General features: G+C 42.0%; 1 protein-coding gene across 1 annotated transcript in view; it reads left to right on the forward strand.

Annotated features, from left to right (window-relative positions):
* The window catches only part of DMGDH (dimethylglycine dehydrogenase), an 88,726-nt gene that overhangs the window by 31,598 nt on the left and 30,985 nt on the right, over positions 1-26,143 (forward strand). Inside the window, exons 5-7 of the mRNA XM_063453585.1 lie at positions 1,648-1,852; positions 16,537-16,785; positions 23,452-23,650. Coding sequence (XP_063309655.1) covers positions 1,648-1,852; positions 16,537-16,785; positions 23,452-23,650 — 653 coding nt within the window. The remainder of the gene's footprint in view (positions 1-1,647; positions 1,853-16,536; positions 16,786-23,451; positions 23,651-26,143) is intronic.

The raw sequence follows: 26,143 nt of genomic DNA on the forward strand, positions 1-26,143 counted from the left end.
GCCACTCATGATTCTTCCGGCAGAAGCCCTTTGTACGTTGTCTATGGCCAGCATCCCGTTGGTCTTCCGGCTGCATTCTCCTCACAGGGCATGCCAATTCTGCATGAGCATTTGGCTGGTTTGCGTAATACTTGGAAGCAGGTTCAGCGTTCTTTGGTGGATTCCGCTGCTCGCCAGAAGGCTCAGGCTGACAAGCATCGCAGAGCGGCTCCTTCTTATGTTGTGGGGGACAGGGTTTTGCTTTCCACGCGGAATATTCGCCTACGGGTGCCTTCTATGAAATTTGGCTCCCCGCTTCATTGGTCCTTATCGTATTCTACATAAGGTTAATCCTGTTTCGTATGCCTTGGGTCTGCCAAAGAATCTGCGTATTCCTAATGTCTTTCACACCTCATTGTTGAAGCCTTACGTACACAACTGCTATACCCGGCATACTCCTCCTCCCCCTCCTGTCTCTGTGGAGGGTCATGAGGAATTCAAAGTTTCTGCTGTTCTTGACTCTCGTTTCTTTAGGGGTCAACTTCAGTACGTGGTACATTGGAAGGGTTATGGGCCTGAGGAGCGCAGTTGGATTTTAGCTGATGCTGTTCATGCCTTGTGCGTTCTTTCCATTCTCGTTTTCCTGCCAGACCTGGCCCTACCTGCCCAGAGGGCGTGTCCTCGGGGGGGGGGGGGTACTGTAGCGTTACTTACCTTGTCCGGGTGCCGGCCGAGGTCCTCTGTTCCCGTCACGCTCTTAAAGGGGAAGTGGGAGCCGAAAACCAAAACGGTCTCCCATTGGCCCCTGTCACCCCACACTCCCATACTCTCACATATTGGGGGCGTGGATATGACAGGGGCCAATCAAGAATAAGTTGAAGGTATTTAAACTTACCTCTCCCTTTACTCCCTGCCCTATCGTGGTTTCTGTTTCAGTTCCCTTTAGCGCTTGTTGTGTTCAGTTGTGTTCCTTCGTATTGACCTTGGCTTTGTTTCTGACTACGTTATCTCTTTATCCTTATCTGTTCTGTTTGCTGGCTTGCTGTTTACTGTGTACCAGACCCTGGCTAGTCCTAGTTTACGCTGTCTCTTTGTGCCCTTGACCTCGGATCGTTCCTGACTCTGTCTCCTCTCATATACGTCGAGTCCGGCCATTCTAAGGTCCGGTAGACGTATCTCTCCTCTGTGTTGTCTTTTGTTAAGTTGAATCCTGCGAGTTGGGGTATATTTTCGTTGCATGAAGTCAGTCTTATTGATTGATTGGTGGAGCCAGTCTTATTGATTGGTGGAGTCAGTTTTATTGATTGATTGGTAAAGTTAGTCTTATTGATTGATTGGTGGAGTCGGTATTATTGATTGATGGAGTCAGTCCTATTGATTCATTGGTGAAGTCAGTCTTATTTATTGATTGGTGAAATCAGTCTTATTGATTAATTGGTGAAATCAGTCTTATTGATTGATTGGTGGAGTCAGTTTTATTGATAGATTGGTGGAGTCAGTCTTATTGATTGATTGGTGGAGCCAGTCTCATTGATTGATTGGTGGAGCCAGTCCTATTGATTGATTGGTGGAGTCAGTCTGATTGATTGGTGGAGTCAGTCTTATTGATTGATTGATTGGTGGAGTCAGTATTATTGATTTTGGAAATTACATTTCTGCTCTGTTTAGGTTATAGCTGGTCTATATAATCCTGGAGACGGACATATAGATCCTTATTCACTAACGATGGCTTTGGCTGCTGGAGCCCGGAAATATGGTGCCCAGCTTTATTTCCCCGCCTCAGTGACTAATCTTACCCCTCTGATCGATGGCACCTGGAATGTGGAAACCCCCCAAGGAACGATCCATGCAAATCGCATTGTGAATGCTACAGGTGAGTTCTCTTTGTATCACACAGTCATCATAACTCCTACATTACCAAAACAAAGTGTAAACGTTTTATATTCATTTACTTTGCAGTATGAAATCTAGTCTATAAAGTCTCGCTCACCCTCATTTATACTGTAAATATGATTACCAACCTGTAGCGTAATAAATTTCTCAGCAAGAAGCCTCTGGTTACTGATATAATTCCTGTTAATTTGCAGCCAATGTCAGCTCATCCCCTGCTTTCAGACAGTACAAGAAGTTTCAATGGGTCATATTATTCCTTCAGTCAGAGAAGGGGGGATGTAAATGGATTTTACTGTCAGCATCCATAAGCAGTCTCGATATTGATAAAGATTGCTATAGCTATTTTTATATACATTTATTTATATATATATATATATAATTTTAACTGTATTTACTGTATGTGGACATTAAACTCAAATGCAGATATTTTTAAATTATGTAGCAAGGTTTTGTAAGCTGCACTGCTATTAATGTCTTCAGGGTCCTTGTAAATGCCTATATGAAGGTATTAGATCATTTTTATTGACATATTTTTGTCACCGCTACAGTATATGAGAAAATTATTTTTTTGCTATTATACTAACATTTCAGACTCTGTGTGAAATATTACAAGATAGAGGATACTGTATAATGTCTAAAGCTTTTCATATCCCAAATACTTTATTTTTTATAAAGGATGAAAGAATAAGTAAAAAATAAGATTGTGCACATTTATATAATTTTAGGTTTACGTTTGTCTGCAAAGCAATTTATACACAAACTGTGTTATATCTTATCCGCTAGCTAGGTAACATTACTTCAAATAAATTCTACACTAATATTTTACAATCAAATAATGCTCAGTAGTGATGGGGTAAATGCAATTTGTCTACAAAAAGGTACCTACGTGTCCATTACAGTGGGACTGGTCCAGCACTCTTTGTGTGAGGTTACAGTTAAACTGGTTAATATCATTAACTGGAGCATTGTCAATGTAGCCAGGTTGTGGCATGATGGGGGGGAGAAGTCTGCTGCTTGGGGACGTGCTCTCAATCAGTGACATCGGCGCAGGCAAGAGGTCAGGAGGGGTGGGAGCAACACTAGTGTAACATCACAGAATCTGGATCATGGGGACACTGGCAGTACTTTAGAGAAGGTAAATATTTAATTAACATTTCCTTAACCCCTTAAGGACACATGACATGTCTGACATGTCATGATTCCCTTTTATTCCAGAAGTTTGGTCCTTAAGGGTTTAAGCAAACAAAATATATAATTTATCATTATAAAACAATTATTCATTGTATCAGGAGAGCATAACGTGAATCTATCACTAATAAGGACGAAGAATGAACGGAATTATCAGGATATCGTTTCTGGAGCTGAGGCAGACTGTGTGCAGACTGAGTGGAGCAGAACCAAACATTATAACCGGAGGACAAGGAGTGATTTGAATAGACAATACCTTCACAGTAAAATATAGTGATTATCAAACATTGCTGCCAAGACGGCATGTTTTAAATTGTGTGAAAGATACTGATATGGTGCTGTGTTCACAATAGTGCAACGCTGGCATTATTAATCAGCCCTCCCTCTCTCTAAAAAAAACACTGGAAAAGGGCTAAAAATAAGCTTTACTTTCCTTAATTCAGCACTGGGCAGAGCTTCCAACGCTGTTCGGCACTGTGACAGACCGCCTGGCACCCCGACTGGGTACCTCCGTCAAGCTTGCTTCCTAGCTGTCCTCTGGGACACAGGAGGGCTTCAGCCCCTAGCCGCTGCAGCTTGGATGGGGTCTCTCCGTTGCTTCCTGCCCTGGAACAGGGCCCTGGGTACAGCTTCAAGTGATTAAGCTCTCCTGCAGAGAGTATAGCTGATCCACCCAAACAGTAGCCCAGACTGAGTGAAGGGTATAAAGTTGAAGGCTTATATACACAGTCCCCAGCATGGGGTCTCCATTTAATGCAAGACAAGCCCCTCCCATGTGCCTGGGAGATAAAAGACCGGAAAACTATTTATCTCCCAGGAACAGAGAGGCAAACATAAAAATATAAAATACAAAAATATATAATAACCCCACAAATAATACATCCCCAATAGCCCTGATCTGAGCGCCCAAGTTCTTCAAATAACGCTCAGATCCATGCAGTGTAGGGGAAACACCACCATGTTAAAGTTCTGGCCAGCTGCACATGTGGTCCTATGCCCAAAATAGTTCCAGGGTGTTTGGTGCTTTGGATGGTCAGCGTTTGGGAGCTCGGGTGCTCCATCTGGCTCTTTGGGAGTGTTTGTACCCCTTAGTCTCAGGCACCTTCCCTCCAAAAAGCGCTCTCCTGTTGGGTTGCAAGGTTCAAAACCCCGAACCAAGTTGTCCGGGTACCGCATGGTCACCTCATGCCTAAAACTGTTCCATAACATTTGCAGCTAAGTACCGCTGAGGTGACCGTGAACCCACGAAGTCCTAATGCCGAAATGAGTTCCATAGCGGTCGCGGCTAAGTACCACTGACGACTATTCATTGGTTTGATTCATGTGAACGGCCGTCAGGGAGCTAGCGTTCAGTTCCATTCGCATGAAGGAAAAGTGCTGAAACAGGGGCATCCAGGGCAAGCTACTAACGGCGGCTGGGCAGTGTAACTCCCAAACGGGGTCTCAGAACTGGATCATAGTCGGTGGGCAGGAGGTCGGCTTCCACACTCCTCCAGGAGTACATGGCAAACGTCCATGGGTGTTTGTCACAGGCCCACCCTGCCCCTCCATGTAAATTCACAGAAGCTTTTCAGAGGTCCAATCAAAAACTTCACATAGTGAAGCCTTTGATTGGACCATTTAACTGGCTCCGAACACATGCACGATCCCTGAGCCGGTAGAAGGGAGAAGGAGAAGGAGGGTGGGAGGAAAGAAAATAGCGAATTGGTCTGCCTTCAATGGAAATGCAGTAAAAGTCTATTGTGTGCAATCTGATGCATGCAATTAGCCCCCGGCACACGTGTGCAAATAACTCTGGATGTGAAGCTGAAACAAGCTAAAAACACTGCACATCAAGATCCTACCACCATGACCACTTAAAAAAGCAGACGTGGTCATGGTGTTTGGAATAATCCTTTAGTAATTTAAAACAACACTGAACCTATGGTTACGGTTCAGGAGATTTATTGCTATGAGATTTACAGTAAAGGCTCAGGGTGGAGAGATTTCGAAGTAAAGGGGACTGGATATTGTAACGTCCTGTAATATTTGCTGAGATGATCCTAGTATTTTGTTTTCACAGAAATTGCCGCTTTGTATAAGTTTCCAAATACAAGCAACGTGTAAAGTGTCCAATGAGAAACCTTAATAGGACTCCTAACTGTAGTCTATGGACACGATGCATAGCGAGGACAATTCAATGTTGCCAGCCAAGTTAAAGTTTATTTTTATCGGGTGGCTACTTTCCAGAAATGTGCTTACCCTGTAAGATTCCTGTATATTCCAGGAACTGGATTCTCTTGTATTTTCTTGGTACGTGTACTGAAATGAACTCCGTGTGTTAGACGCGATAGTGTTTTCTAACAATAATTTAATTTGCCTTTTTTTACTTATTAAATCAGTCCTGCGTGGATTGTTTTTAATTCTAGTGAATAGCTTATTTTGTTGCTCATTTTCTGCTTGTGTAATGTCTCCATATGTTGAAAGACCTACAGTACATTTATTTAGGTTCAGTTATATTACAACTGATGGCGTAATAATAAGGTTAGATCCAGGTAACAGACTGGTCAATATTTACTCAGAGCTGCGACAGTAGGGGCCGTGACCTCTGGAGTCCCAATAATAAAGGAAGACATTCATTCTGCACGTGTGCAGGTAACTCTTTGGAATTTCTATTAACAATTTACTTACAATGTATCCAATCCTTTTTATAATTTCATATTATGTAGCATTACAACCTCAAAATTAAAAATGTATTAATATTTTACAATTTGCTTTACACAACAAATTTGCACACAATTTTTTTAGAGTGACATAAAAATTAGGTACACACTACAAAAACAAACAAACAAACAAACAAACAAACAGTTAATGAGGCCATTATTGTGAGGATCTACTGAGAGCCCAATGATAGTTCTGAAGGAGATGGAGAGAAAGATTAAGACCCCACGGGCAGTTTACCAGTTTTGTGCACCCTTTCACTCGTCACAAAGAGATGGTTAATGGAGCCAAGCAAAGTCATGGTTCTAGAAACCCTGTCTAACCTCTGGGCCTTAAATGGCCACATATGGTTGCCATATTGCTAATCCTGCTCTGCATCCTGGGATAAAATGAATCCGGATGGGGGCTTCGTACATGCATGGCCAGAGCTGAGAATTTTTTTTAAACCCCATTTAGAGTTTGACAAAGTCATGTTGGAGACATAGGAACCACACAAAAAAAGGTTCTCTGCTCATCACTGTGAGGTGACCATCCCGCTTGGTGAAGCACAATGCTAGTGGCATCATTTTGTACAGGTACTGGCAAATTAATCAGAAAAATACAGAGTAAATTTATTTTTTCAGTCTCCAAGAGTGGGCACAGAGCTCACCCTCCAGCAGAATAATAACCTCAAACACAACCAGAATTAAACTGGAGTAGTTTGCTAAAACCTCAATCCAATTGGAAATATGTGAACGTCTTAAAAATGTCCGGAACCTTGCCAAAAAGATGTTCAAATATTGCCAGATCTAATTGACTCCCAGATGTCACTGCAGCCAAATGTGGATCTGCAATGTACTGACCGAGATTGGATTTTCATTGAAATGGCAAAATAAATATATTTTCCACCTTTACATTATTAGGTTGTTGATATCAACCGGTAAATATCTAAACACAGCCCATTCTAGTTCCAGATTGCAACACTTCCAAATCTGGAAACATAGGGGTAAATATTAATGCAAGGCATTTTATGAATTGTTAATTTGTTGGGGAACTAAACTGTGCCACCCAGGCCCACTGCTAGCCTGTGGCAAAGAATTCTGGGAGTTGTAGTCCTGCATTAAGTGTTTCTGCTTTCTGTGTTGTTCTTTGTGACATGCATGCCAAGTTCTGCAGGCGTCATGTTTCCGGACTTGGAACGGCTCAGTTAGTGGAATCATCACTAAACTATCCTCGTTTGCCAAGATTCGTCTGCAAAACTAGAATGAACCAGATCAGACTGCTTCGTGTGCAGCTCTTTCAATTTTCATTTCACATTTTTCGAAATTTCAGAATGTGTCGTAAATGGTGACCTTGATCCACACATGTCATTATCTAGCTATCTTTCTGAATAAATAAAAATAAAATTGCCAGATCCACCAGCTGTATCGTTCTGGTACCATCATCACTGCAATGGTCTGACTATCTTACAGCCAAGAGAGTGGAAAATGATTATAATGTTTATGGCAAGTATAGCAAATCCCCCATATTCCACCTTTACCATAAGAGTAGACACAGCATACAAGTAAAGTCACTGTTTACTATTTCTTGCTACGAGGAGAATGTGCATGTATACATCGTCTGCCTTTCCTTACTATTCACGGAATGCCAGTAAGAGCAGACGGGTCATATCATCTGTCCATTACCAATCTATATATACACACAGGCTTTTTGGGGGGATTTGTCTGACAGACCCACGCTGCCTTCAACTCATCAGCTCTGCTCGTAAGCTGCTCCATGCATGTCAAACGTTTCCAGAAAACCATTTTCTTGATATTATCCAAAATATGTTTTGTTTGCTTATTCCGGATTTCAACTTTTTTTTTCTACACAAAACATATCTTGCAATTATTAAACCCAATGAGAAACATGTGCAGAGACAGTAAGAAGTGCCTTTTGTCGAGTGTTGGTCATGGATTCGAACCTGGTCCTGATTTAGGATTCCTGGCAATTCTTTATTTCTCCCGTGGTTACATTGTGGGTTTTCAGATGTTACTGAACAGTATAGGTGTTAGCGCGGTTCCCTCAGCGCTCGGCTCTGGGTTCTTGCAGCAGAAGCTGACCTGAATTAAAGATATGTTGTTATAATTTGTAGTACATGCGCAGAGACCCCAAGGTCACCCGCATTCCCAAGAAATAAAAGTATCATTTTACCATGGCACTACAAAACATACAATGAAAAAACAATGTGTTCCCGCTGAAAAAGACAAGATTGCTTGTTAGATCTGTAGCAAACTGTGAAGAATTTCCAGGGGAGAAAGTATGTTCTGAATTGAATAAGCAGCTGGGTTTCATTAAGGCTGTGAAAACCCGCCAGGACAAGCGTTTCACAAGAAAAACAACGAAAACTCCCACGAAGTGGCTGAATAGTTAAAAGTATTGTTTGTACTCTCACGTGTCCATGTCTATATGTCTGATTGAACGGTCACCCCATCTCCCTATTAAAGGGGAACTATCCCTTCCCTCCCCAGGTTTTGTAATATTATGGCCAGGGGTGTATCCTGGTTTTGTGCTGCCCTAGGCAGGACAAAACTCAGGCGCCCCCCTCACCCCCCCCCCCCCCCCCGCCACCCCCACCCAACCCTTCCCCCGCCTTCTAAATACACACACACTGACAGATACGCATCCATTAGCTAACTGTTAGCTAATGGATGCGTATCTGTCAGTGTGTGTGTGTGAGTGTATGAGTGTGTCTGTGTGTGAGTGTGTCTGTGTGTGAGTGTGTCTGTTAGTGAGTGTGTCTGTTAGTGAGTGTGTCTGTTAGTGAGTGTGTCTGTTAGTGTGTGTGTCTGTTAGTGTGTGTATGTCAGTGTGTGTGAGTGTCTGTTAGTGAGTGTGTGAGTGTGTCTGTTAGCTGCTAACAGACACACTCACACACTCACTAACAGACACACTCACACACACTGACATACACACACTAACAGACACACACAGTCAGACACACACACACACTCTAACAGACACACTCTCACACACACACACTCTAACAGACAAACAGACACACTCACACTCACTAACAGACACACACTAACAGACACACTCACACACACTAACAGACACACTCACACACACTAACAGACACACACAGTCAGACACACTCACACACACTCTCACACTCACTAACAGACACACACACACACACACACACTAACAGACACACTCACACACACTAACAGACACACTCACACGCACTAACAGACACACACAGTCAGACACACTCACACACACTAACAGACACACTCACTAACAGACACACTCACTCACATTAACTCATTTTTTTTTTAATTTACCCCCCCAGCCTCCTTACCTTTGGGAATGCTGGGGGGGTTCTCCCTCTCCCTGGGGTCTAGTGGGGATGACGTCATATTCCGGCTCCCAGCCTCACTCTGCGGCGCGCGAGGGAGCTGAGCAGACAGCTCAGAGGAAGTGCTCCCTCGCCAGCCGCCCGCCCGCCCAGCAACCAGCCCAGCAGCCACCAGCCCAGGATGTCTGTTAGCCGCAAGGCTAACAAGGCATTTGCCCTGGGCGTTTAGGGGCGGCTTTTTTTGCCGCCCCCTGGAAAATGCCGCCCAAGGCAAATGCCTTGTTTGCCTCGTGGCAAATACGCCCCTGATTATGGCTACGTATCCGCTATATTTAACAAATGTATATTCGTGAGGTGTGAAAAATAAAAGAAGCTTAGAAATGCACATATCTTTATCATGCAACTGGGCGACTACATCTTGGCTCTCTGTCATTCGTTGTTATAAGCTCTGTCTGTTGCACCTGCAGTTAACAGAGAGATTAGAAATTAAAGGGACACTATAGTCACCAAATCAACTTTAGCTTAATAAAGCCGTTTTGGTGTATAGATCATACTCCTGCAGTTTCACTGCTTAATTTTCTGCCATTTAGGAGTTAAATCACTTTGTTTATGAACCCTAGTGTGGCGGAACCAGCTCCGCCACTTGTGCCTTGAGAGGACTGCTTGCCAGCCTCTTGCCCTGTGACTATGGCCCTGGGATGTATTGCCCTTCTAGGAACTGATTTGGGCATGTTGTATTTTATTATGCTGCTGCTGGCCCGTAAAGAACCATCTGGGGACATACTGTGGAGTTACTGGGTGGCCACCATTTCATGTATCAGAGGCACATGGTGAGAACAATGGATGAAGCACATGGTGAGAACAATTGATGGTGGCCATTTTAACTCACAGACACTGTTTGGACTTTTCTACACGGTGCCTTCTCACTGGTATTTGGTGCACAAAGACATCGTGCAGTAGTTTTAAACTATACAACAGGGGACACATTGTACAGTAATTATTTTTCATATAGCCTGTATATGTTCTGCAGAATCTGCATTAAACTGTATCTTCCAAACTACTGAACGGATCTGGGTGAATTTTGGATATGTGGTTCACCCAGATCCCCCGATTTTATGGGGTTATTGCATGTTTTGGGGTCCCTGTGATATGTTTTATAAAACTGTATTTCTCTGCCTGTGATATGATTACTGAACACAATGGGTAATATAATTATCACAGGCAGAGAAATACAGTTTTATAAAACATATCACAGGGGAGGATTTTGTGTGGGAGTGTCTGTGTGTATTGTACGGATTGATTGGTTGTATTTCAAAACCCTGTGGGCAGTACTATGTTTGTGGATTGTGAATAAAAGAGGCTGTATGTGCCAGTACAGTCAGTTCTGCTTGACCTCAAAACGAAGTGTCGTCTCGTTATTGGGGGAATTGGATTGTATGCTGATTGCCAGGAGTGTAAGCTGATTGTATGCTTTTCCTGTTCAGCTGTTTACAGCATTCATATGCTTGAGAGCATTCGTATGCTTCTCCGGTTCGGTGGTTGTGGTGTCTGCTACAGTGCTTGGAGTCCTCAGGAAGCGCCAGGAGCATCCTTCAACTGAGGTACCCAGTCGGGGTGCCCGTCGATCCGTTACACCTAGTTACACCTCCCTGCATGTGACTTGCACAGCCTTCCTAAACACTTCCTGTAAAGAGTCATCTAAAGTTTATCCTTCCTTTATTGCAAGTTCTGTTTAATTTAGATTTCCTTATCCCCTGCTATGTTAATAGCTTGCTAGACCCTGCAAGAGCCTCCTGTATGTGATTTAAAGTTCAATTTACAGAGAAAGAGATAAAATTGTTTAAGGTAAATTACATCTGATTGAAAGTGAAACCAGTTTCTTTCATGCAGGCTGTCAATCAGAGCCAGGGGAGGTGTGACAAGGGCTGCATAAACAGAAACAAAGTGAATTAACTCCTAAATGACAGTGAATTAACCAGTGAAACCTGACCATTAAGCTTGTGTCCCTTTAAACAAGGTTTCTGTCAGTGTTTTCCCAGGCTGTGTCTGGAATGAACCAGACTGTGATATCACTGACTAAATATTTAATATAATTTGAAGAGAAATTGAGCATCACATGAAAAGACAGGTAATGGGGTTAATTGCAAAAATGACAATTTAAATTTCAACATAAAGTGCGTAGGGAATACTTCCAGTTTGGCTACTTTCACCTGAAATTTTAACTTTAGTTTGAAATCAGCTTGAATTCTCAGTTTAGTTACTGTTTCTGCTTCCGCTGTAAAGGTGTCAGGATTCGAACCTGGGACCTTGGCAGCTCTGTTGCTTTGGCTTTCCCCTGAGCCATCTCTCCGCTTCTGTTTCCTGTATCTAGCCCTGTCTAGTATTTAGTACTGAAGCTGGACATTTGTTGGAACTTCTCCTGTCACTCAAGTTACACCTGAGCCTGATGTCTCGTTAGCCAGGTATATAACACTGCCTCTCCCAGAAGGCAGTGTCAGTTCCTTGACTCTGGTGATCATTCTGCTGTTTCCTGTTCTCCAGTTTGTTATTGACCTCTGGCTTGGTACACCGATTATCCTGACTTCTGGCTTCCTTTGACCCTTGGCTTCCCACGACTATTCTCCCGGTTTATTGTTCCTGTACCGCGTTTTGGATTTACCCTGCACAGCCCCCGTGCACCGACTCACAGGTCAGGTGAATTCTTGCCTGATCACCTTGGCCTGTGTTTTCTTGCAAGGGTGAGCATACTTCTCTGCCTGCCGGACTCCCACACCCAGGTAAGCCCTGACAAAAGGGAGACTTCAAGCAGTTCTACACATTTCTATACAGTCTGTGATGTGGAGGGTGGTGTCTTGTTTGGTCTCACACAATCTTCTTGGTACCGAGCTATATGTTCTCAGAGAGACTCCAACTTCCAGACCAGAACCGGCAATATGCTGATGAGACCTACAAGCAGGGACGTTTTAGCCGCGAGGCAAACAAGGCATTTGCCTTGGGCGTCATTTTCCAGGGGGCGGCAAAAAATGCCGCCCCCAAATGCCCAGGGCAAATGCCTTGTTAGCCTTGTGGCTAACTGACATGCTGGGCTGGCTGATGGGTGGGCCGCTGGCGAGGGAGCACTTCCTCTGAGCTGCCTGCTCAGCTCCCTCGCGCGCCGCAGAGTGAGGCTGGGAGCCGGAATATGACGTCATCTTCCGGCTCCCAGCCTCACTCTGCGGCGCGCGAGGGAGCTGAGCAGAGTGCTCAGGGGAAGTGCTCTCTTGCCAGCCGCCCACCCGCCCAGCAGCCACTGGACCACTAGGGAGAAAGAGACCCCCCCCCCTCCCAGCATTCTCAAAGGTAAGGAGGCTGGGGGGGAGGTTAAATAAAAAATAATATATATGTTAATGTTAGTGTGTGTGTGTGCGTGTCTGTCAGTGTGCGTGTCTGTCAGTGTGCGTGTCTGTCAGTGTGCGTGTCTGTCAGTGTGCGTGTCTGTCAGTGTGCGTGTCTGTCAGTGTGCGTGTCTGTCAGTGTGCGTGTCTGTCAGTGTGCGTGTGTGTCTGACTGTGTGTATGTCTGTTAATGTGTGTGTGTGTGTTTGCCTGTTAGTGAGTGTGTTTGCCTGTTAGTGAGTGTGTTTGCCTGTTAGTGAGTGTGTGTGTCTGTTAGTGAGTGTGTGTGTGTCTGTTAGTGAGTGTGTGTGTGTCTGTTAGTGAGTGTGTGTGTGTCTGTTAGTGAGTGTGTGTGTCTGTTAGTGAGTGTGTGTGTCTGCTAGTGAGTGTGTGTGTCTGCTAGTGAGTGTGTGTGTCTGCTAGTGAGTGTGTGTGTCTGCTAGTGAGTGTGTGTGTCTGCTAGTGAGTGTGTGTGTCTGTTAGTGAGTGTGTGTGTCTGCTAGTGAGTGTGTGTGTCTGCTAGTGAGTGTGTGTGTCTGCTAGTGAGTGTGTGTGTCTGCTAGTGAGTGTGTGTGTCTGCTAGTGAGTGTGTGTGTCTGCTAGTGAGTGTGTGTGTCTGCTAGTGAGTGTGTGTGCCTGTTAATGTGTGTGTGTGTGTCTGTTACTGTGTGTCTGACTGTGTGTGTGTGTGCCTGTTACTGTGTGTGTGCCTGTTACTGTGTGTGTGCCTGTTACTGTGTGTGTGCCTGTTACTGTGTGTGTGCCTGTTACTGTGTGTGTGCCTGTTACTGTGTGTGTGCCTGTTACTGTGTGTGTGCCTGTTACTGTGTGTGTGCCTGTTACTGTGTGTGTGCCTGTTACTGTGTGTGTGCCTGTTACTGTGTGTGTGTGCCTGTTAGTGTGTGTGTGTGTGCCTGTTAGTGTGTGTGTGTGTGCCTGTTAGTGTGTGTGTGTGTGTGCCTGTTAGTGTGTGTGTGTGTGTGCCTGTTAGTGTGTGTGTGTGTGTGCCTGTTAGTGTGTGTGTGTGTGTGCCTGTTAGTGTGTGTGTGTGTGTGCCTGTTAGTGTGTGTGTGTCTGCTAGTGAGTGTGTGTGTGTCTGCTAGTGAGTGTGTGTGTGTCTGCTAGTGAGTGTGTGTGTGTCTGCTAGTGAGTGTGTGTGTGTCTGCTAGTGAGTGTGTGTGTGTCTGCTAGTGAGTGTGTGTGTGTCTGCTAGTGAGTGAGTGTGTGTCTGTTAGTGAGTGTTTCTGTTAGCTAGTGTATGCGTATCTGTCAGTGAATGTGTGTGTGTGTGTGTGTATTTAGAAGGCTGGAAGGGTTGGGTGGGGGTGCCTAGGGCAGCACAAAACCAGGATACACCACTGCCTACAAGGTCAAAACTGCAGTCCATGGCTGGTTTCTGGTTACTAATCCTTACAGATCATAGCCATGCCTCCCAACTGTCCCACTTTTGACAGAACAGTCCCGATTGTGGGGTGCTGTCCCGCTTTAATTACCTGGGGTCCCGCATCTGGGGACACCTGGGCAATGTCCCAGCGCAGCACAGAGTGAGCGCATCATTATACACAGCTGCGTCATGCAGGACTATGCATGGAGGCTTCAGCAGCGCTCCTTGCATGGTCCTGAAGGCTGGGGACTGGCCAGGCAGATTGTTAGTGGGCGAATCCGACTTTTTTTTGGATGGCATGCCCTTTTCCAGGTGAATCTGCCCATTGTGGGCGTTGCTAGTGGCACAGAACATGTCACCATGACACCCTTAAATGGCCCTGCCCCGTCTCAAGTTCCTGAGGACCCATGCTGGGAGATGTGCGTAGCCCATGCTGAGTTCATTGCTGTAGAAATGCAGTATTACACCTGAAACACAATGCCTGTCTGTGTCCATTTACATATCAACCTGGGAACTCTGACGTGGAAACATGATTTCTCAACTTTCTAACACGGCTAGCAAGACAAATAGTTCAGGCCAGAGTGGAACACACACACACAAAAAAAAATACTGTGTACCAAACATCAAATAAAGGCTGGAATAGGAACAAATGTAGTCAAACAGGCCAAAGTCAGGACTACGGACTGAAACAGGTAGATAAACAAGCGGGGTCTGATACACAATGCAGGAGATCAAAAACTGTCAAAAGATAAGCCGTATCAAAAACAGGAAACTCCATTAAATATAAACGCACGTGGGGGGCGGGGCCTGACCTGCAAGCAGAGCAGTCGCATGGTGGATGAGCTCCCACCACACAGGCTGTTTACCGGGAAATACCAGCAGATCTCATGCCTGAATTAATGCCGGGGTGCGCTACCCTTACTGGGGGCGCCCTGGTGAATTATCCGATACCGGACTAGAGTGTTCCCCGCAAGCGAGAACTCCAGGTGACAGGCTGCGGCCTACGGTGGCAGCCTAGCAAGCTTGGGACGGGAGAGGCGGCCGATCTCCCGACCCAGCAGCGCACCAAAGCAGCCGTTCCCACACAAGAGCCCCGTCACCCTCCCCTTGGACCGGCGGGGGTTATCCCGGTCCAAGCCTCGGAGGCAACTGGGAGAGCACAAGCCACTAGAGCTACTAGACCCTATTGTGACTCACCTAAAATGGCGGCGAACGCATGGCCCCCGGACCTCAGAGACACCCATCATGAGCTGGAGGACAAGCTGGATGCAATCTTCACGGCTTTCTGGAGACGGCTTGAGCGCAAGATTCATGAGCGGCAGCAAGCTGATACCCTCCAGGAGCCACAAGCCCAACCACCGCACCCACGCTCCCGTCGCAAACACGTGGTTCTCAGGGTTAAGGGAGTTCGACAAAGACGGCGGCGGAGACGACCGTACTTTCCGGGTCGCAAAGCTACATGCCAGTATCCCGATGCAGTTGGGAATCAACACAGCCGAATAGCCACACACCTAAATCCCTGCTACCAGCCACGACCTGCTCTAAAGCTTCAGCAGTGCCTGCATCCCAAACCACTGACGCCACCTGGGGGCACCGAACAGACAACACTAAGCCTGCCATATGATTCTCCCAAGCCGGTATGCCTTCACCTACATGAGACACCTGGCCCAATCTTGAGACACTTGTGGCTGGACACTGGGATACCACAGCGGGGCGTAGGCTGATCTTGGGACAGAACATTGGACTTGCAGTATCCTGCAGGGTGTCACAGTACTGCACCCATTGTTGTCGTATGATGTGGGGAGCATACTTCTTTATTCTAAATGGGGGTTGCACAGTCTGCCTATCATGGGGTCTTCTAGGGTTTCTATTCCCACTCTATTACTACCCTACGGTTATAATCTTGAATGCTTTACTTACAAAACAATAAATGGGTGTAGTTATGCTGGCTAGCAAGCACCATTTTATTGTTCTCTTATAATGTTCTCCGGTAATGCCATGCCTGATGCTCTTTGTGTTAGCAACGCACAACACTCGCATGTAACTATATCCTGACCTACTCAGCTTGCATTCTTCTTGTTCTACTTAACTTTTACACTTCAACAGTTACTTACCCTGACCAAATCTTAAGATTAATAATGCTGTTGGACACCATATCATATCATTAATTGTTATAATGTTGTCACTAGACTTAACTAACTCGTAACTAGCTCATCTGAAAATCGTTTGACACATGCTGATCCACCATGTCATGTATTAATATAAAAACAGTGCATTTTTTCCTGATATTGTATGTTCTACCAATGCTTTATCTTGTTTTACCCTTAACAATGTATACATGAAGCTGTTTGCATAATACTGCACTACAAAAATAAAGAATAAAAAAAAATAAATAAATAAAAAAAATACAAAAAAAAAAATATATATATATATATATATATATATATATATATATATATATATATATATATATATATATATATATATATATATATATATATATATATATATATATATATATATATATATATATATATATAATTTTAAGTTGGAATAGCCAAATTGAAAACCTCTGCAGATCAGCTCAGTTTCGAGCTAAACTATATTCGCCTAAAATTTGGATGTACCTTGTCGATTATCCACAATTCCCAGTATAGTTAATAAATATCATGTTTTTATTTATTTGCATATCTAAGGGTTCTGGGCTCGAGAAGTTGGGAAACTGATTGGCTTTGAACATCACCTGATTCCGGTTCACCATCAGTATGTTGTGACGGCAACCATTCCCGAGGTAAAAGCCCTGAAAAAGGAACTCCCTGTCCTGCGTGATCTGGAAGGATCGTATTACCTACGACAAGAGAGAGATGGACTTTTATTTGGACCTTATGAAGCTCAAGAGAAGATGAAGCTACAAGAGTCTTGGGTGACAGAAGGTGTCCCACCAGGTAAGAGGCACGAAAACAATATCGCTAATTAAAAGAGCTATCAGATACAAAGTGAGGGACAATACTGGTACTTTCATTAAAACAAATACATCCTTAAAATTATTTGAAATACTTTAATTCTTCGATTAGAAAGTCTACTTTACTATTATACGTTGGATGTAAAAACACATGTCTACAAATTTGTCCAAATTTAAATTCGGACCGAAACGAATTGCACATGTCTACTGCTCACATCTTCACCTAACGTGACATAGAGATGTCCCTGGTCCATTGGGGAACTAATATGCATGTGCAAGGCAATATTTTCTGATTGTTTAGCTCAGTGGAACTAGTTTACCCAGAGCACCTGCTTTGCAAAGACTTCACATTGAGATGCATTGGGAAGTCTGTGATTGGACAGCCACAGAAAGCCTGGGCAGGGCTAGAACGGAGGGCTTGCAAAGGCTGCAGACAAGAGATCTTCAGCTTTTACTTTTTTTTTTTGAACTCTTTTTATTATTAATTTTTGATTTGTTTTTTTACAGAGAAAAAGTATATAAAAACATTTTATACAGACATGTAGACAAAACAACAAAAACATTCATCCCCCCCCCCCCTCTCGAGAGCTCAACATATTTCCAATTTCTTTTACTTTTTTTTTCAAATGGTAATCATATTGCCTTTACATTTGTAGTAATTTTTTTTCCCAAGTTACCCATAGTCTCAAATTATCATCCAGGGCCCTGCAGTGGTCCTTCTCCATTTTGATTTGATAAATCAACTGACTTATTATCAATTTGATACACACAAAAGATTAGTGTTCAAACTCAAGGAAATCGGTCTCGATGAAAATGCTTGTTCTTGGGTAGAACATTGGCTTAAAAACAGAATACAAAGAGTTGTCGTTAATGGTAAATTTTCAAGCTGGACAGAGGTGGCAAGTGGTGTCCCTCAGGGGTCTGTTCTGGGACCCCTTCTATTTAACATTTTTATAAATGATCTTGAAGACAGCATTGAAAGTCATGTTTCAGTGTTTGCAGATGACACAAAACTTTGTAAAATAATACAATGTGAGCAAGATATTACTTTGCTGCAGAAGGATTTAGATAGACTGGAGGACTGGGCACTCAAATGGCAGATGAAATTTAATGTTGAAAAATGCAAAGTTATGCACTTCAGCGTAAAGAATACACAAGCAACGTATACCCTTAATGGAAGCGAATTAGGGATAACAACACACGAAAAGGACTTGGGAATTGTTATAGACAACAAACTATGCAACAATGTGCAATGTCAATCAGCAGTGGCCAAGGCCAGTAAGGTATTGTCATGCATGAAAAAGGGCATTCATTCTCGGGACGAGAATATCATTTTGCCTCTCTATAAATCACTGGTAAGACCACATATTGAATATGCTGTGCAATTTTGGGCACCTGTTCTAAAGAAGGATATCATGGCACTAGAAAAAGTGCAGAGGCGGGCTACAAAATTAATAAAAGGAATGGAACATATCAGCTATGAAGAAAGGTTAACAAATTTAAACCTATTTAGTTTAGAAAAACGTCGCCTGAGAGGGGATATGATAACATTATACAAATATATTCGGGGCCAATACAAACCATTGTGTGGAAATCTATTCACAAACCGGACTTTACATAGGACACGAGGCCATGCGTTTAGACTGGAAGAAAGAAGATTTCGTCTAAGGCAAAGGAAAGGTTTTTTTACTGTAAGAACAATCAGGATGTGGAATTCTCTGCCTGAAGAAGTGGTTTTATCAGAGTCCATACAGATGTTCAAACAGCTACTAGATGCATACTTGCAAAGACAGAATATTCAAGGATATAATCTTTCAATTTAGGGTAATAACTGCTTGATTCAAGGATAAATCTGACTGCCATTCTGGGGTCAAGAAGGAATTTTTTGTCCTAGCTTGTTGCAAAATTGTGCTTCAAACTGGGGTTTTTTTTTTGTTTTTTTTTCTTTTGGATCAACAGCAAAAAACAGGTGTGAGGAAGGCTGAACTTGATGGACGCAAGTCTCTTTTCAGCTATCTAACTATGTAACTATGTAAAAATACTGAAGACAGTGTTTCCCTTCCAGTTTCTTGCAATTATTATTTTACATGCTATTAAACATTGAATAATTAAAAATTGGTTTATTTTATTTAATTTTGGCCATTGATAGTGTAATAGCATTGTTTCTGGTTTTAGAGATATTTCAACACCGCAAAGCGTATGGATGATAAATTGAGCCCACTGCCATACCACAATCACTAGTCTACAAGACCACCACATATGAATGTAGTCGCCTTTTTCCTCTCTGCACCTCCAACAGTTTACGTCCTTATGTGTGTCAAATTTAGCTATTTTAGTTGGCGTCATATACCATTGATGTATTAACTTAAAGTGTGTTTCTGTCAGTATAAAGGAATGTACATTTTTATTAATTTTCTGTATAGTTGATAACCATTCATTTACTTCTACATTTATTTTTAGTTCCAAGTTCAGTTTTTTAATAGCATTAGGAAGGACTAAGTCCTCCATTGAATCCAACATTCTTACACATCTCGAACATCTGCTTTATTCTGTTCTGATGTATAATTGGTTTTAAAATATCATACAGCTTGCCGTCTTTTACTATCTCTACTTTCTCCAAAAAATGTTTAACTCTAAGGTAGGTGTATACTTCTTTGGTGGAAAACTTAAACTCTTCTATCAGTATTTTATAGGGTTTGATTTTTCCATCCTTAATCAGTTCTTTTATTGTATTTATTCCCTTTTCCTTCCACGTTTTTAAGGAGATATTCTCTATATTTGCTTCTATTGTGTCTATTCTTTGAAAATCAAATATTTTGTTGGTTATGTCCATTTTTTTCCTTATTTTTTGCCAAACTGGCATAATTTGGCCTAGGATATATGATCTAAAAAAATCACATTTTTTATTTTTCCAGATTAAATTTTGGGAATCACTTAAGTGGCTAGATTCTAGTTCAGACCACCACCATATTTCCTCTTTATTTTGGGCTATCTGAGTAGTCAAGACGTGCATTATGATCCCTGCTTCATAATATTTTCTTATGTTTGGATATCCCATACCTCCCTTCTTTAGTCCTTTTGATAATACTCCATTTTTAATTCTGTGTTTTTTCCCTTGCCATACAAAATTGGAGAAGGAAGTATTAATCATTGTCAGCCATTCATTTGGGATGCTCAAAGGGAGCATTCTAAAGATATAAATCCATTTTGGCAAGACATATGATTTCAGAATATTTATTCTCCCACCCCAAGATACCTCTATTTTCCTCCATTCTTTTAGATTTTTATTTGTTTCTTTTAGAAGGTCCATAAAGTTAATTTGCACAATATTTTTGAGATTTTTGCATATTTTAATACCTAAATATGGAAACGTTTTGGCTCTGGTAAAATTATAAGTTTTTTGATAAAATTCTATTTCTTGGCTTGACATATTGTGATATATAGCTATTGATTTTGTTTTATTTAATTTGTAGTTTGATACTGAACTGTACGTTTCAATTTCAGTCATTACATTTACTATTGATGTTGCAGGCTTATTTAAAAAAAGAATAGTATCGTCTGCGTAAAGAGAAATTTTCAATTCTTTCTGTCTTGCTGTAAATCCCTTAATGTTTTCATTATTTCTAATTCTATTGGCTAGAACCTCTAAAGTTATTATGAACAATAAGGGAGACAATGGGCAACCTTGTCTGGTTCCGTTGTTTAGTTTGAACCAATCTGCACATATGCCGGGGCCTATTGTTCTAGCCATTGGGTCTTTATATAGCGCGAGAATTGCATTAAGCAGCCATCCCTGAATGCCTATTTCTTCTAAAGAAAGCTTCATAAAGTCCCAGCTGACCCTGTCAAAGGCTTTTTCAGGAGATCTTCAGCTTTTACAAGTTGTTTTTAGATACATCCCCACAGAAAGAAAAAAAGAACAGAAAGTCAGTTGCCAAACGGTAACCAGACTATAAGTGTGTCCAGGGGAGTCCAAAAAGGAAGAATTTATCAGCCAAGCAAAATTTCTCAGATCGAGATTCAAAGAGAGAGGATACCCTAATCGTTGCCTCAAGAGGGCCTTCCAGAGGGCTTTATTGAGCAACAGAGAAGATCTCTTAAAAGATAAGGTAATATCCTCCAACCAGGAACCCATTCGTTGCATAGCAACGTTTGATTCCGGATGGGACCAATCCAAACGGATTTTGGGTAGATTCTGGCCATTGATTTCTCAGGATCCCCAATTGAAGGGAGCAGTGACACCATTTGTCTCTCTCTCACGGCACGACGAGGTAAAAATTTATAAGATGTTTTGGTGTCTAGTCATTTTTCCTCTAGATGTGCCACGACCAACTGGCTGTCAGTGAAAGGCACCTATAAATGTGGCAAGTGCGTAGCTTGCCCATTTATGATGAAGGATTCAAAAACACTTCCAAACCTGATTGACAACTCAGTGTGTCAAGTAAAGCACTTTTTTAACTGTAATACGAAAGGCATCATATACCTACTGACCTGTATTTGTGGACTTAGGTATATTGGGAAAACCATACGCCCCTTTAAGAGGCGCGTTATGGAACATATACATTCAGTCAGAAACCTCAAAGACACCCCTGTTGCTAGACACATCAGAAATAATCATCAAGGTGATACAAAAGGGGTGAAATTTGCTGGGATTGAAAAAGTGATTTTGGGCAGGAGAGGTGGCGACTTAGATCGTACCCTCCTCAGAAGAGAATCCTTTTGGATCTATAGATTCAACACACTGGCCCCCAATGGTTTGAATGAGGGGTTTACATTTACTCCCTTCATCGAAAGATGAGTTACACTGAGAGCATTATTTTTCATCATCAGTAATGCATCTCGCCTTATTTTGTATATAGTTTAGTTATTAATTTTTGTAAATATCTTTGTAAATATTTTTGTTATAATTTGAATTACACTGATCACAAAAGCCTGTCCCTTTAAGAAGATAAATGGAAAAAAACAAACAAACCATAAACTTCATTAAACTATTTCTGAGAGAAGTGAATTTATTATGGACTTTATACAGTAATAAGTATTTATTTATTTTGTTCTGTACATAATTTTTGTTCATTTAATTTATATATATAAAAATATTCATTTTTTTTTTTTTTTTTTTTTTTTTTTTCCAGTCATATATGACCAGGCCCTTTTCGGTGTTAATACCATTACCCCTGAATGTCCATTTACACTATCGTCATTATTTATTAGCTAATAAGTGTATTTCAGGGCTTTGACGGTTCTCTAACTCTATGTTTAGGTGATGAGACACTTTAGAGTAATCTGCATGCCCTGTCAATCATGCTGTGACGTATCCTGAGGGGGCGGGACAGATTTGAACACCGTTTTTCGGCGCGAACGAGTCCGCCGGTCTAACACACATAAAAGAGCCGCTAAGGGGGCAGTCAGATGCTTTACCTCTGACGAAGGCGCACTTCAAAGCGCTGAAACGTATGTTAGGTAGTCAGGAGTGGTTCCAGATTCCGTTATCTTTAGTTAGCCTAGTTTATTCTACTGATCCTGGGTTTATTTGAATCTTCGGAGGTTGTTGCTGGGAGGGAATTTGAGGGTATTTGAATTTTTTAGTATTCCTCATCCTGAGCTCTACTACAAATTTACATCCTTATTTATTTAAGTTTTCATCCTTCATTTGACGTTCTGCCTTCAGGGGGGTGGTGGTAACTCCGGCATCTTTTTGCTATATGGGAGTCTGGGCATGTTTTGCCTGATTGATACTCAGTGTTACCAACTGCATTTGCAACACTGTAGCACATGAGCCTCTCTCCGTACTCCTATACATATATTTTTCCTTCCTCTCATGATATAGGAACGATCAGTTAATAATTCTGAAGGTTGTCTCTGGGAGGAAATTAGAATTTTATTTCCTTTCCTGGGCTGAACTTATATTTAAGTTTGTATCCGAATTTGATTCAAGTGCGTATCCTTTACTTGATAACATTTAATTAAGGGGGGGGGAGGTACTTCAGCTCCTTGTGTTATATGGAAGTATCGGCATGTTTTGCCTATCTGATACATAGTGTTACCGGTTACCGGTGTATCAACACAGGAGCCACTCTCCAGTAACCCTTCCCTGTATGTTATAGGATCGATCAGTGACTAGGGTTAACTCTGGATTTGAATCTCAGGTGGTTATTAAGGACAATAGATTTTTTCCATTTGGTGTTATTGTCCAGTATCACAGTAATATATTTATTTATTATTTTTTATTTTATTTTGTTTTCACTGTGATCACTTACACTTATATATTTTTTCTATTAGTATTTGCATTGTTTTATTTTACTTCATTAAAGGTTAAGTTTTAGCATTGCAGCAAGGTAGGGGTGTCAAGTCCTGGTCGACCTGGATAGAGATTAGGAGTGCCCTATTTCTCTCCAGTTCCTCCTCATTTATATCTTTCTTTAATCCCCACAGAAAGAAAGCACAATTAAATGCAGGCATGTCTTAATTTCGGCTATATCTACTAAACCATGATTTATTTTTATTTAGGTAGCAGAGTGTCCCTATAGCTAGCAACATTTCACTTTTTTCTACCAGTTGGTTTTCGATTTGTTGAATCACCGTAAGACTTGCTTGTCTCTCTTTATGGTGGGCTCTTAAGATTAATTGCTGTTAAAATCTGTTTTTCAAGGTTTTGGAAAAGAATTATTTGAGTCGGATCTAGACAGGATCATGGAACACGTGGAAGCAGCTATGGAGATGGTTCCAGTTCTGAAAAAAGCAGATATTATTAATATAGTTTCAGGGCCCATAACATACTCCCCTGATATTCTCCCAATGGCTGGTCCTCATCAAGGTGTGCAGAATTACTGGGTAGCCATTGGCTTTGGGTAAGTAATTATAACAGTCTGCTTGAGCAGTATTCTCTTTTTCTTTCCATAGTAAGCACAATAATAGTCATTTTAACCCTTCAACACAATCAATAAAGTAAATAACTGGATTTAACATAACTTTCCCACCATTTATAGATCTGTTGGTCCCATGACGGGAGTCCATTCCCCTCCTTGTACACTATTCTCCCATTTACCTGTCTCCAGGGCTGGATTTCCCATAAGGCCATGTCCTCGGGGTGGCACACTGAAAGAGGGGAGCAACTTAGAAATGGGGGAATGAAGAGGGAATCAAGTGAGGGATGGGGATAAAGAGGGGAACAAGTGAGAAATGGAGGAAAGAAGAGGCAACTATTGGAGAAAATGAGGTTTCTGGGGAGATGGGCATACATGGGGAAAGGTGGAGAGGAAAACGTGTGGGGGGAGATAAATTAACAGAGGGGCGTGGAGAGCGATAAATAGGGGCAGGTGGGAATTGGAAACACAATGCACAAGCACGCCTATACATGCACACTACATACACACACATGCACACTACATATGCACACTGAATACCCACTAAATACCCACACATGAACACTAAATACCCAATTATATACACTAAATACCCACATATACACACTAAATACCCACACATACACACTAAATACCCACACATACACACTAAATACCCACACATACACACTAAATACACACTACATACACACACGCACACTAAAACTTTACACAGATTTGCTCCTGCACACACACACTGACAATCTATAAAAACACCCTAAATTCACACGCATTCACTAACATTCCACAGAAATATGCTCCTATATACACATTGCCATTCAATCACCCAACCATAACCTCTATTCAAAACTTTATAAAAATGTTAATTATGTAATACTTTGCACTTGTTTTTTCATCCTTTATAAAAAAATATTTAGGAAATGAACAGCTTTAGGCAGTATACACTGTCCTATCGTGTAATACTTCACACATGGTCTGAAATGTTAGTATAAAATAAATAATATACTTTTTTCTCATATACAGTAGGTGTGACAAAAATGTATATAAAAATGATCCAATACCTTGCTTATAGACCCTGAAGACATTACTAGCAGTACCATCTACCGAAAATGGCAAGAACAGGTTAAAAGAATACTCTGCATTTGAGCATAATGCCCACATACAGTAAATACATATATTTCTAAAATAAAGTTATTTAAAACTGCTATAGCAATTGTTATAAGTCTCTGGACCGCCAAGCATCAGTGAAATGGTAGAGCCCATATACTCCTCCCTCCTCCATGACTGTAAAAATGGTATGACCCATTGAAACTCCTTGTACTGTTTGAAAGCAGGGCATGACACATTTTCAGCAACTTTACATTCATTATATCTGTGCCTAGTGGATTCTGGCAGATATATTTGTTCCTCTACAGGCTGGTAATCAAAACTAGATAGAGTATGAATGAGGGTGAGTAAGGATTTATGGACTAGATTTCAAACTGCAATAATACATGAAAATAGAAATGCGTATACTCAATTTTGGTAGTGAAGGGGATAAGAGAGCAATCCCTCCTATCCGTTATCTTCATGTCTATTTCCACCTCAATTACTGCTCATTAACCCATATCATCCACACTCTTTTTTTTTTTTTTAATCATATTTTTTTTTACCATGTTTCTCTTGTCACCAGTTATGTCTATTTTCTGTTACAATTACCTTTCTCTGTACTGCCCTCTATTCTTTACATTTCTTCTTCTGCCCTGTATCCCACCACTCATATCTCAATTGCAGTGTCCCTCCCTGTCTTGACTCCATACATCATTAGTGATGTACCGAACTGTTCGCTGTCGAATAGTTCCTGGCGAACATAGCGCGTTCGCCACGGCGGGCGAAGACATGCGCGGTTCGATCTGCCCCCTATTCGTCATCATTGACTAAACTTTGACCCTGTGCCTCACAGTCAGCAGACACATTCCAGCCAATCAGCAGCAGACCCTACCTTCCAGACCCTCCCACCTCCTGTACAGCATCCATTTTAGATTCATTCTGAAGCTGCATTCTTAGATAGAGGAGGGAAAGTGTAGCTGCTGCTCATTTGATAGGGAAATGTATAGCTAGGCTAGTGTATTCAGTGTCCACTACAGTACTGAAGGACTCATCTGATCTCTGCTGTAAGGACAGCACCCCAAAAAGCCCTTTTTAGGGCTAGAACATCAGGCTGCTTTTTTTTTTTTTGGTGTAATCTAATTGCAGTTGCCTGCCTGCCTGCCAGCTTCTGTGTCAGGCTCACAGGGGATACTGTGCCCACTTGCCCAGTGCCATCACTCATATCTGGTGTCACAATAGCTTGCATTTAAAAACAAAAACATTTTTTTCACTGTAATAGATTGAATACCAGTTAGTTGTCTGCAAGCGTCTGTGTGTCAGGCCTACAGCGTGTACTCTGCCAACCTCTGCCAGTGCACAGTGCCACTCATATCTGGTGTCACAATAGCG

Source organism: Pelobates fuscus, chromosome 5 (genome assembly GCF_036172605.1).
Source record: "Pelobates fuscus isolate aPelFus1 chromosome 5, aPelFus1.pri, whole genome shotgun sequence".
Classification (NCBI taxonomy): domain Eukaryota; kingdom Metazoa; phylum Chordata; class Amphibia; order Anura; family Pelobatidae; genus Pelobates; species Pelobates fuscus.